Raw genomic sequence first — 13,905 nt, forward strand, 5'->3', positions numbered from 1 at the left:
GTCTACGTTCTAACCTTCCAGAGGTTGAAACCCAATTACAGGAGACTAAACCAGACATATTATTTCTAAGTGAAATTGGCATTGGAGAGACCATTTCCCTAGATGAGTTCGTAATTAAAGGATTCTCTAATTTAACTTCCAAATCTGACCCTCAAGATCGCCATGGGCATGGAATATGTGCCTATATAAAAGATGGCTTTCCATTTGGTAGGGACATCTCCAGAGAAGATCCTAACTTACTCTATATGTGCCTCTGGGTTGCACTTGCTCAAGCTACTGCATTTATATTTGCTCTCTATTGCCCGCACAACAGCAAAGTTACTATCTTTAAAAGCATATCTGAGAAAATTGACCACGCCCTATCTGCTTATTCTTCAGCTAATATTCATGTCTCTGGTGACTTCAATGTTCACAACGTGGAATGGTTAACTCACTCAAACAAGACCGATGATGAGGGGAGGTTCTGTCATGATTTCTCCATTGCTTATGACCTCACTCAGATTGTTCACGAATCCACCCATGTTCCCGATACTGACGGCCAGTATGCAAGTCTCCTAGACCTCTTTCTCACAACTTGCCTTGAACTGTGTTCAGCTTCTGTTCTGTCTCCACTTGGATCTTCTGACCACTCAGTTGTATCAGTTAAGATAAAAATGAAATGTAATAAGTCCCCAGATGTATCTCTCCATCGTACAGTATATCGATACACTATGGCTGACTGGGATAGCTTCTGCACATTTATATCAGATCTACCTCTGCGTTCCATGTTTAAAAAGAATGTGTCCTCTATAGTATTAGACTTGACAAAATGTTTAATAGTAGGTATAGACCGTTTCATACCCTCGCAAAAATTCCAGCAAAAACCTAACAGCCAGCCGTGGCTCTCTCCAGAACGTGCTGCTGCCATTGCGCATAGAAATCACTTTTTCCATTGCTTCCAATGTAATAGATGTACTGTGTAAGGGACTAGGATATATAAATACCCCAATCCCGTTACAAGAGAATAATGAAACGAATGAGGAATTGAAGGAGACCAAGACTCAATTACTGGAGAAGGTAAATGTGGTTTATTTGCTATTGAAAGAAATGAACGTTTTAGTTACAATATGTCCGCGCGTATGTGGCCAATGTTCGTTGCAGGACTGGTGTTGTAGCAAGAAAGGAAATGTGTTTTCATCTCAAGTTCGGGTCACTATTGTTTGTTCGCGCATGGGAAGAGAAATAATTGTTGTAGGAAAATTGAGAATAGTAGTCCAGCGCGTGTATGCATTGATACGGAATGAACTTGAGTAGGGTAGTATAATTAAACAAAGCGTACTTATCTTTTCAGACGACAGGGGTGGTAAGTGGCGGCCAGTCGTGCTACTTCGGTGATATGTGTCAGGCTTTTAACTGGAGAGCGACGACTACATTTATCAACCTAGCGGCGCGGCGTTTTTGCCTCCTGTGTTTTTCTTCTTTTTCTTCTTTGGTTTGTGTAAGATAGGCATTGTTAGAATTGAAGGCGTCTCGGCTCATAACGTGAGAGCGGAGTTAGCTTCAGTTCACTGGTGCCTTATTTCTTCTTCTTCTTCATCTCTTTAGGTCGGGTGGAAGAATGTCTGTGCGTTCACTGACGCAGCTGGGCGAATCTCCTTTTCTTTTCTTTTTCTTCTTCATTTCTTTAGGTCGGGTGGAAGACTGTCCGTGCGTTCACTGACGCAGCTAGGCGAATCTCTCCTCTTTTCTTTCTGGTCCCCTCCTTTTATAGTCGTAAACCGGCTCCCAGCGGCTGTGATAATTTAGGCCTTTATTTTCGGCGGGGAGCTCTGCCATTGGTTCATAATTCTTTTTATGGTTTCTTATTTTTCTTTTTCCAAACGGAAGCGATGCGTGGAGTCATGTGCAAACGACGATTTTTTATTTCGTCTTTTATGTTGGAGACGTTAGCATCTGGTAGGCATGTTCCCACAACTGATACTAAAGTCGCTTTCAGAACTGCCAGCAATCACTGTAAAAAAGTAATAAAGAACGCAAGAGAGTTGTATGCTCAGTCGGTCAAGTCCAAAGTAGCTGAGCAGTGGCTTGGTTCCCACCAGTTTTGGCAAATAGCAAACAGAATCCTGAACAGAAGCGTGTGCTCTATCCCAACTCTCATAAATGGACCTGAGGTAATCTCGTCAGCATCAGACAAAGCCAAACTCTTTGCCAAGAACTTTGCAGCTAATTCTAACCTTTGCGACCAAGGCTGCCAACCTCCAATATTTCCTCCTGTATCAGAAAACATGCTATGTGATATATGTATATCTGTACGTGATGTTGCCAAGCTAATCAAAAACCTTGATTCCAGTAAAGCAACCGGCCCTGACGATATTCTAATTATAGTACTCAAAAGACTTCAACCAGAACTTGCGTCCATCCTTGCAAAACTGTTTAAACGTTGTCTTAAGGAGAATTGCTTCCCGTTACCCTGGAAAATCTCATCAGTATGCTCCATATTTAAGAATTTAGGTGATCGCTCATCTTCCTCACAGTACAGGCCAATAAGTCTCCTGTGCATCATGAGTAAGTTGCTGGAATCTGTGTTAAATAGAGAAGTAATCAACCATCTCAGCAAAAATAACCTTCTTAATGGCACGCAATATGGTTTCCGTTCTGCTACAACTACAGCAGATGTGCTTACAGTTATATCTCATAGGATTAGCGAATCTCTCGATAGAGGCTACCTTTCTAGGGCAATTGCTCTTGACATATCAAAGGCCTTTGATATAGTATGACATAAAGGTTTACTTCACAAGATCTCCAGCTATGGTATAGTTGGAAACGTCTTCTAAATTATTAAATCATTTCTCTCTGATAGGTTCATAAGAGTAGTGGTTGATGGGCAGAAATCAGAAGCTCTTAGTATTAATGCTGGAGTCCCTCAGGGGTCCATCCTGGGCCCAACTCTCTTCCTAATCTATATTAACGATCTTCCAAATCATATCCTTACATCATTCGTAGACATCTATGCTGATGACACTACTATCTATGGTAGCACATCTAAGACCGTAAACAACCAAGTTCTCACTGATTCTCTCTCCTCTTATCTTGAGCAAGTGGTACAATGGAGAAAGAGGTGGCTTGTTACTTTTAATGCATTTAAAACCAAGCTTTTATCTTTACATTATCAACGCTCTGATCCCCATCTGGCATCAATTGAAATGAATGGCTCTCGTCTTGGGGAGGCCTCATGTTTTGACAAGCTTCTGGGCTTGACTTTTACTCCTGATCTTAAATGGAACACATACATTAAACCCGTTGCCAAGGCTGCTGGAAAAATGGTAGGATCCTTCTATCGATCCAGTAGATATCTCACTGCTGATGCAATTCTCTATCTATATAAGAGCCAGGTACATCCAAGGATGGAGTACTTTGCCACATCTGGACAGGAGCTGCTAGAAAGGACTTATCATCTGCCTTGATAGAGTTCAAAATAGACTTCGTAGCCTTGTGGGGAATGTCCTTTTCTCTTCCCTGCAACCTCTTTCTCACAGAAGAGATGTTGCGAGTTTGTCTTTGCTTTATCGTTATTTTCATGGCAAGTGCTCGGCTGAGCTCCATTCTATGGTCCCCCCTCGCCAAACTTTCAGAAGAAACACCTGTCTAGCAGAAAACACTATCACTAATTTCCCCCACTCTTTATCTGTGCCTAAACCTAAATGTAGATTCCATGAGCAAAGCTTCTTTCTTAGAACTGCACATCTATGGAATTGTCTTCCGTTTTTCTTCTTTCCAGCTGACTACAATATGGTTGTCTTCAAGTAAACAAGTTTTTGATGAGCCGTTCCATATAAGTTAACAAATTTACCGAATCTCCATTACTAACGGTTACTATATTGTCCAATTTCTACTGTGCACTCTTTAACCCTTATCCTCTAGTGGCCTCTTAGCCTTGATAAGTGTTGATGCTTATGTAAAAAAAAACTTATCAGGTATAGCAGGTGTGTTTACATCGAGAGTGTACCAGAGCAAAAAGTTTATTAAAGTACATTCCATGAAAGTGCTTGTAAAACAAACACATGTATGCAACATTGTGGTGATGGGACAGTGGCTGGAGCTTGGTAGATTGTGTGGTACCTATTAGATTAAAGATTCTTTTTCTGACCCTGTCTAAGAGAGAGAAGCTAAAAGTTGGTGCACCAGCCCAAATGTGCCAACAATACTCCATGCATGGACGAATGGTGGCTTTGTAGCGATATAGGATACTGACAGATGTGAGAAGTTTTTTAGCTGAGTAGAGGGAGCCCATTTTCCTTGCAGCAACCTTGGCAATATCTTCTATGAATTTGTTTCAATTCATATTACCTATTACCTGTGAATGTTAAGCTGAAGAGTTATGGACTCAGATAGAGTGCTGTTATCCATGGCAATTGGGTGGTTGAGAATGTTTCTTATAATTGTTAAAGGAAAAAACTTTGCTGTGGTAGCATTAAGAAAACGTTAGCTGCCCAAAGAAATGCTACATAGACTCCATCAAGCTCACTCTCAAATGCAATATCCTTTTCAATCTTTTGGAGACTTTGGTAGCGGACAGAGACACTTGGCACTCCACATGTTATAGCAGGATGGCCTTCTTCAACAACGAGCATGAGCGAGCAGCTATGGAGCGCCATACACTGAGACATCGACGAGTGGCAGCCACTCACCATCAAACCCAAATCCTGTCTTCCTGTGCTCTATATGTGCATAGCAGTGCAGATCATGCATTGGGTTTCATAGTGATCGATGGAGTCACAGAGTCAATTAAAAAAATAAATAAATAATAACAAAAAAAAATGAAAAGAAAAAATGAAGAAAAAAAAAATGAAGGAGACGTCATCATCTACATGGATGGACTACCATAACTCAAAAAAGTAGCATTAAATGTTAAAATCCATTTATGTCCTGATTCAACTACAGACTGGAAAATTTTTTTAATGATTTAGCCTTTGAACTATAAATAAAGAGAAAGAAAACATTCACGAGGGAGACAAGATAACCTTCGAGACTTCATGAGAGATGTGGAGAATGCTCTAGATCACGTGGGTGACGTCATGGCCGTAACAACAAAGAAATAAATATCATTGTACAAAACAAAAAAAGGAGTTGGAGTTACGACTTATTCTTTGTCTTGGTCTCTTTTACAACTGAAACTGGTCATAACATGTATTGGTTCCCTTACTACGGTACATCACATGTTGAGAATAGAGTGTGATGTAATCTGCAAATATACCCATTCCTGACGCCATTGCTTCAAGAAGATCATTTATGAAGATCAGTAACCATAATGGTCCAAGGATCAACCCCTGAAGTACACCATTAATGCCATATTATTTAGATGTACAGTTGTTAAGAGGAATCTGGATATCTTTTTTTTGGCTAAGGAGGATCTGATTATATTAAATATTCCTCCTTTACAAATTAATTTTCATGAAAAGAGGATCACGCCAGACCTTATAAAAAGCTTTAGATATATCAAATGCTATCACCTTGTCCAGGGTATGCTATATGCATTCAGATATGACTGTTAGGGTATTTGCAGTAGAATGGATTTGCCTAAATTCATACTGTAGTTCGCCCCCCCCCAACCCTACAAAAAAAATCAGCATTAACGATGTGGCAGACTACTGCTAAATTGATTAATGATTTAAGGATTTTAGTGAAGAGTGGAAGAAAAATTATGGTAATTTTGCTGGTCAGTTCCTTCACCAGAAGCAATTTTCCAACTAGTTGAGAAGCAAGATTCACAAATTTCTAATTTATGTGTTTTCTGGTCATTTTGATATACTTTCTCTTAGCTGTGACTATTTCACTCTTACACTCTTTTTAGCTTCTATACAATCTCGATTATTTGTATCTGACTTATGGCGACTGAATCAGCAGAACGCTTTCTGCGTTTGTACAATATCAGATGCACAGGTTGACGTGAATCATGAGGATGGGGGAGGTGGGCTTTACATGTGCTTCTATGTCTGCTTTGGCCAACTGAGTTAGATCATTTGTACACTGAGCAGCAGGGAGATAAAAAGTGAATGCGAATTCTGATGGGGCTACTCAGACATTTTTGCAGGCCAGACTGCTATTCAAATTCCATTTTCCAACCCTTGTCACATCATCCCACTGTGGAAGAGAGATAAATATGGATTAATATGCAATATTAAAATCTGACCATGTGATTTTTGATTGTATCATGACCATCTATATTCTTTTTCCGTCTTATCTTTAACATTTTGTTAGATTTGATTGAGTCTGTTTTTATTGATTATCTGCTTCGATTTTGATTTATTTCTTTTAATTGTATCGAATGATGAAAACCTTTGCTTTTGTAATTATCAACCCAAATTCTATTTGTGCAGCATAGAAATCAAGAACTGGAGGTGAAAATTAATTTACTGGCAAGTGATGAAGCAAGGAAGAAGATGGAAATGGAAGTGATGCAGCAGCAAGGAAAAGCTTTGGAATCTTCCCAAGTTGTAATAGAAGAAAAAATTTTAAAATGGAAGTAAGACTATTATCATATGTTTATTATATAATCTGTTTCATGTTACGAATGAGACTGTTTGCATATTATAACTATTAATGCCTTGCAGAAGATTGTGCCTTAAGATGAACATATGTGTTTATATGTGTAGCACATAATTACCGGAAAATAGTGGCAGAAATAAGGATACTCACAGTTGACTTGATGTAGACGCTTTATTTACAAGGAGGCAACACATAGAATGTATATCAGAAGGCTGCGTGTTCGTATTACGTTGGGGGTCACCAAAATATAGAATAAGAAACAACAAAATGGAGTTTCATTTTATATTCAAAAGCAACTTTATTTGTTATCTTTGTTAGTAATGTGTACAAGAGAGAAATGGGTTAGTAGGAGAGTTCAGTGTTCGTGCACACTTGTATTCATAGGGTTTCTGATGTGGGGACGTAGATTAGATATCCGACAGTTAGATATAGGTCAAGCTTGTTGAAAGAGAGAGAGAGAGACAAGTGTTCAATGTGTCTACATATGTAGGAGCGTGCGTCCGATAGTAGACATGACAAAGGGTTAGTGTCTTGTGGTAGGAAAGAGTACATGTGAAGTGCACGTGGAAACAAGTTTTCACGATAACCATGCTTGTTGTAAACACATTAGGCCTGGGGCCAAAGGCCCAGGCAAATGTCTGCCACCAGCTGAAGCCAGGGAGAAAGAGAAAGAGGGTTTGCCATTTCACCTTTTTGTATACTCGGTCACGTGATTGAGAGCTGGCTTGTAATTGGACAAGCCAGGGAGAAAATGAATTTCAAATCTCGAGCAGCAAGAATTAACTCTTGCTACTGTGCTTGTTGCAAGTTCGTCTGCTACAAATGATATAAATTACATTTATCAGTCTTTGTTTGATATTACTCGAGTGTATCAGAACTATCACGGGCAGAATAATATATCTTCATCTTCATTTATCTGGATTTAAAGTCATCCTTTCCTGGTGCCTGCTAGCATCTGTCTCATTTCATTCTTGTGGCTCCACATGAGAACTTGCATAACAGAGGTAAAAAGGAGAAGGTAACTCTGCCTGAAATAGAAAAAGAGTTAATTCCCCTTGATCATAGTTCTATCATCAAATATGAAAATCACAATTGCTTTTGCTAAAGAAATAGAACAAAATCAATGCTGTCATTTGAAAAATGTTTCATGAAAAGTTTTTCAAGTCTAATCAAATCTAATCTGGTTGGACTCCTTGCCTGGACCAATGTGACTCTCTCTCTCTCCAGATTTCCCTGTCTTCCATTAGTTGCCTCAGATCTTCAGGATCACAGTTGGCATCACGTACAATTTGCTGGATGTACATGGATCAAGGTTGTCCTATGCTCATCCGCTTAGTCCATTATGAATTCTGCCATTACTAACCATCAGAGCATTACCATTGTTAACCAAAAAAAAATCTGTCAATTATGTATGTCTAGTATGATGATGTGTGGAAGTGAAACTTTACCAGTGTGGGTTGAGGATATGTGTTGCATGGAGAGAAATGGTATTCCTAGTAAGATATTCTAGACCTTTCACAAGTTAGACAAAAGAAGAACTCAGACATCTGAACCCAAAAGCTAGGAAACTACTGGCTATGTACGATGCACTATACCCAAAGGATGATCATGATGAAGTCTATATAAAAAGGAGAAAAGGTGTACGATGTTTGGTAAGCATAGAAGACCATGAGGATGACACATAAGGTTTAGAATAATGCATAATTCAAAACAGAGAATGACTGATCATTGCCACAAGAAGCACCACCAAAAATAACAATACAGCGCAGCTTGAAGCAAAAAACTGAAAATGGGAAAATAGGAAAAGAAGCAGCAAAGTGAACGATTTCTAAGACAAAAAAGTAAAGAGATACATAAAAAACATTGAAAAGTTAAGAATGAAACATGTTCGGCAGGAGTTAATTATTCTTATCAGGTTGCAAACCTTGGATGCATTCAGTGGCGTTGGAAGGTTTGTGATATTCTTGATTTCTTTTGTGCTAAATTTGATCCCATCTGTTTAAAGAAGGTCCCTAGAGGTTCAAGCAGAATTTTCTGAATTTCGCATTTATCAGCATCTAGGGTATAACTCTTCTATATGAAACCATGAAATGTCTGCTCACTTGTTGGCATCATGATCTTCTTAAAATGCTCCAAAGCAGAAGATCTTATCACTGAGTGAATGGGAGGCTCAGTTCATTTAATGGCATGACTGATTCAGCGCCAACTATGTCAGTCATTTTTATAAAGACTTTATAACTTTCTTTTTAAATTAAGAAAAACAGTATGAAAATATCGTATATCACTTTAACTGCATTTAAGAAAAATCATGTTTTTGCAAAACTCTTTTTGGTTAATTATTTTCTAATTAATTTTTTAAGGATTAAAATTTTTTAAAATATTTTAAAATTAAAAATAAAATAATTTTAATTTTAACTGAAACTGATCTAATCAACGATGTTCTGATGCCACATATATAGTAAAATAACATTTATATCAAGATTTTCTTGTTTAGGCATATTTATGTCCCCCCCCCCACCTTTCCCCAAACACAATTTTTTTTAAAATAAAATATCAATAATAAATGAATTCAGATATTTTTAGAAAATATCATATTTAATGAGTCCTTTCACTTTTTTTACTTCAAACAATTTAGTTCGAGTTTAAATTTTAAAACATTTTAAAAATTACCATATTTAAATTTAATTTTTTAATTCAGACATTTTTTCTTTTAATTTTTATTTCAATTTTATCCTAAGAAAAAAATATCTTTGTTTACTAAATTAATTTTAAAAATATAAACAAAACTTGGACTATAATGACAAAATGCTAATTTGATGCCGAATCGCTCAACCCCTGCCGAATTGGCCACACCAAAATGTATCAAACCCTATCACTGATGTTGACATCCCTTTCAATGCCTGCAAGAGTTTGGCACATTGTCTCCTTAAAAATCTTATTTTCTAAGTTAACTAAAAAAAATAGGCATTTGTACTTGTATAAGCCCAAGTGCAAAGGTTGTTATGTATGTAGATTATTCAGTTAATTTTAGTTGGTTGTATCCTTGGTAAAGATGTAGTTTACTGAAAATCTTTACTCCTGATAACATAGTCATAAGTTCATCAAGTATTGGTATTGTATATTGTCCCATTTTTATAGTTTTGTTTTGCTAACTGCATATCTACACAGACATTGGCTTATCCTGGTGTTTTCTTGAGTACTACAACAATGGAATATATTCGTACTGCTTGTCTTTTAAAGCATTTTTAGATTTTCATAATTTTTTATTTGTTTCCGAATGTGAAATATAGCATGTTGATATTGTTGCTCAACAGGAGGAATATCTCTGTTGATGTGCAGATCGATCTGTGGGTTATTAAGTTATTTGAAGCAATCTTATTTTCCTCAGGAATGCTTGCTGGGTGGTCTGGTTGCTTACGGCTCCAAATTAAGTGTTTATTATATTGTCTATTTATAAAAGATTGTGAGTATTTTATGACTGGGCAATGTCGGGCAACCTGCTAGTAGCAACATAAAACTCAGGCAAAGAAGATCAAAAGGTTTTAGGCACCTAAAGAGTATGGATGACAACTTTTAGGAAACATGTCAAAGGCAAATACTGCAGTCGGCTATAGAAGTGATGGCTGGACAACATAAAGGTTGACCTCCATGCTCTAAACATCACAGAGCACCTGGCCAACGATTGTAATGCCTGGAGAGCGGCCATCAACACCAGCAATGACACAACAAGACATCGTCCAACCCCAGCAGTTGGGAACAGGAGACATTAAATCATGCAGTAATAGTAGTAGCAGTAGTAGTAGTATCATTGATCTTTTGTTTAAATTATCAGAAGATAATTTCTGATATTCAGGCCTTTTGCGTTTAAATGCTTATATAATGCAAGTTTGTTGAATGGGTTTCTCCAGTGGTACAATGATAAAAGCCCTTTTGAGGGAAGCCTATATTTAAAAACTTTCTACATGTGCTTCAGTGTCCTCTGAGGTGGGGGGGAGAGGCAAGTAAAATCAAGTTAGTGCTGTTTTCATCTTGAAATGTCCATGCACATTAGTTTGCCTCAGGTTGACAAAGATTTATAAAATTTCAGTGGTGTCAAAACAAAAGATCAAACCTACTTGGCCAACATCAGGATTGGAAAAACAAAATAACATTTCAGTCTCTTTGGTTTCAGTATCTATCTATCTATCTATCTATCTATCTATCTATCTATCTATCTATCTATCTATCTATCCCCTTATCGCTCTTTCTTTCTTTCTCTCTCTCTCTCTTTCTCTTTCTTTGTATCTCTTGTCTTTCGACAATCTTGGTCAGCAAGGGATGGGTTGGTTGCATGCAGCTGATTCGCAAGTTCTTAAAATGTTTCTTCAAATCTATATAAATAGATAAATAAAACAATAGATATATGCATGTGTGTGTGTGTGTGTGTGAATATTTAACCGATAAACTCTTAAACTACTGGTCACATAACCTGAAATTAACAGGAAATAGTGACCATACACCAAGGACAGTTTATAACAAGTAAAATCTTTATTTGGATTGATGAATAACACGTACAAAAATATGTCAGCAAGTTGAAATGCAAAATGTTCATTTCAACTTGCCGACATATTTTTATTAGTTTTACGCAAATTCATTCATAGCTTGAAGTGGTTTAATTTTAAAACTTTTCTTATCTATCTGTCGACAACTCAAATGGTAGGGAACCTGACAGGAGCGCAAAATGTTTTGGTTTCGATTATAGCTGATAGCACCCAAGTCATTTTTTTTTTTTTTTTAAATCAGTACAATATATTAGGTACAATATAATATTCAATAGAAATTGGCTCTGTAATAATAAATATGAAATCTGCGTGGATTAAAATATATTTAAGCATACTTTACAAGGCCAGGCGCCCCTCTCCCTCCCTAGTATAAAATAAGAGAATTTGTATTTTTATGAGAAAATGTGTCTGTCACTTATTTTCTACAAGTGTTTGATTCTAGCACAGTGATCCTGCCAGTAATGATAACAGAAAACTTAAAACGAAAATCCACCAGCTGATGGCATATCAACCCTTTGATCTATCATTTTATTGTATTTATCACCCAGGGAGCTGGTGTACCATGCCCAGGATGTAGCAACTGTTCCAGAGATGTCACACAGCACAGATAAACTAAGTTACTCTTCCTGGCAAGCGATAGTTGCACACTTCCACATGTTGTTTCAGTTTGTGGGATTGCATCGTTTCCATTTTAATTATTTTTTTTTTTTTACTCATGTTCATTCCAAACAAGGCACATTGTCACTTGAACGTAAAGGGCTACTATTTAGGACCATGTTTAGGGAAGATGAGCAAGATGTTGGTTTATATCATGTTTCAACTTCTGCATGTCAGTACAGTCAGGGAATCAGGTAGAGGAAGGGAATTCTAAAGTCTAGCTATTCGAAGGAAGAAACTATTAGAGTAGAAGGCTTTCTGGCATTTATGGACCTCAATAGTGAAGGGGCGTGATTTTGTTGCTAAGCAGGTGTATCAAGAGTATGTACATTGAGGGGGCACAAGTGCAATAAGTTCATCAGAGGACATTCCATTAAAATACTTGTAAAACAAGTACAATGATGCAACATTGCAGTGATGGGACAGGGGTTGGAGATAAGTTGACAATGGGGGACCTATTAGATTGGAGATCCTTCTGTGGACCCTTCCAAGAGGGAGAGCAGTAGATCCACCAGCCCAGATGTGGCAACAATACTCTATGCATAGGCGGATGGTGGCTTTGTAGAGGTATAGGATACTTTAGGTGTGAGTAATCTTCTAGCTCGATAGAGGGAACCTACATTATTTGCAGCAGCCTTTGCAATGTCCTCAATGTATTTGTTCCAGTTCATATTGGCTGTGAATGTTAAGCCAAGGATTTTGAAGGAAGAATTTTCAGGTAGGGTGTTATTTATCATGGATATTGGTGGTTGGAGAGGCTTCTTGTAATTGTTAAAGGAGAGCAGCTTAGTTTTACTAGTATTTGATGTTACCATCCATTTACAGCCCCATTCCACTATGGTCTGTTATTAATTTTTTCTTCACTAGTTGTAGAATACACACTAACATGGTCGAGTATACATCCAAGCTTTACAATCTGGAATGAAGGTGTTTGCTTGGTTTATGTTTATGGTGTTCATTCACAAATGTTGTATATCCATTTTTTTTTTACTTTTGTTTACTTTTTCGATCGGCTTATTATGTCTTTAAAATGCATTTTTTGCATAGCCCTACACTGGAAAGCTTAATGTTACCAAATAATCACAAAACTTTAATGACAGAACATTGATGAGATGCCTGTGAGTTTCTCATTTTTACGTTTTTCATAGCTCTACTCAAATGAATGGCTAATTATAGATTGTTTTTTTTTTAAAATTTTTACTGGCCTTAAGATTTTGGTCTGCAATATATATAAAAGAAACCGTGTGTATATTTGTGTGTATGCGTGTGTGTATTCCCTATAAAAAGAATTTGCATAAAATTTAGTTTAATTTCGATTCTAATATTGATTCCAATACCCTAAAGTGTTCTGATTTTTGTTTTTTTTATTATTATTCCCGATTAATTGTCTCTACATTAATATGTATATAGTATAATAAACTATTTTATTTCTAATTTTATTCTGGAACTTATTTGCGCTCAATTGCTTTTAATAATATACATCACACGTTATATCCTGGGTAATTCCAAATCACTTCACTAGTTATTAATATAGCTACTGTTTATTCACCGCTTAATACTACATCATTGTGCTCAAAGTGTGGCATGGCTAAATTTCTCTACAGGTTTTGCTGGGTAGATTTCACTGTTGCCATTGTGACTATTGCATCGGGTTAAGACAGTCGTAATTTTGTTTTGCTACTCTGAATTTTTGGTTGACAAAGAATGTGTTATCCTCCCTCAACATTGACGGCTTTATTCTATTTTGTAATGCACTTTGTGAAAACATTTCACTGATAAAAGATTTTTATTGGAGAGAAAAAAATAAAACTCTTAAGGAAGAAGATGAGATTTTGCTTCTAATTAGAAATTTTTTCTTTTTCGGATTCAAATGAAGCATAAAAGAATATTGTTTAAAATAGAATGTTAGAGAGAGAGATAGAGAGAGAAAGAGAGAGAGAGAGAGAGAGAGAGAGAGAGAGAGAGAGAGAGAGAGAGAGAGAGAGAGAGAGAGAGAGGTGGGGGCAGCAAACATTAAAATAAATTAATCGCGGAGAAAATATTTTTATTATACAAATGTATATGTGGTTTATTGCGAAAATTAATTTTTGGTATTTACAACCAATAGTTGCCAAATCGGCAATTGAAGAAAATAAAGTCATCAATTCAAAGTTTACTGCCTTTAAAAGTACCCTATATATAT

At 36.9% G+C, this 13,905-nt stretch overlaps 1 protein-coding gene across 1 annotated transcript in view; it reads left to right on the forward strand.

Moving 5' to 3' along the window:
* LOC145255582 (uncharacterized) overlaps positions 1 to 13,905 on the forward strand; it is a 120,435-nt gene that overhangs the window by 90,445 nt on the left and 16,085 nt on the right. The window contains exon 16 of the mRNA XM_080114057.1: positions 6,357 to 6,502. Coding sequence (XP_079970183.1) covers positions 6,357 to 6,502 — 146 coding nt within the window. The remainder of the gene's footprint in view (positions 1 to 6,356; positions 6,503 to 13,905) is intronic.

Source organism: Euprymna scolopes, chromosome 3 (assembly GCF_053919585.1).
Source record: "Euprymna scolopes isolate OS-2025 chromosome 3, ASM5391958v1, whole genome shotgun sequence".
Classification (NCBI taxonomy): Eukaryota; Metazoa; Mollusca; class Cephalopoda; order Sepiida; family Sepiolidae; genus Euprymna; species Euprymna scolopes.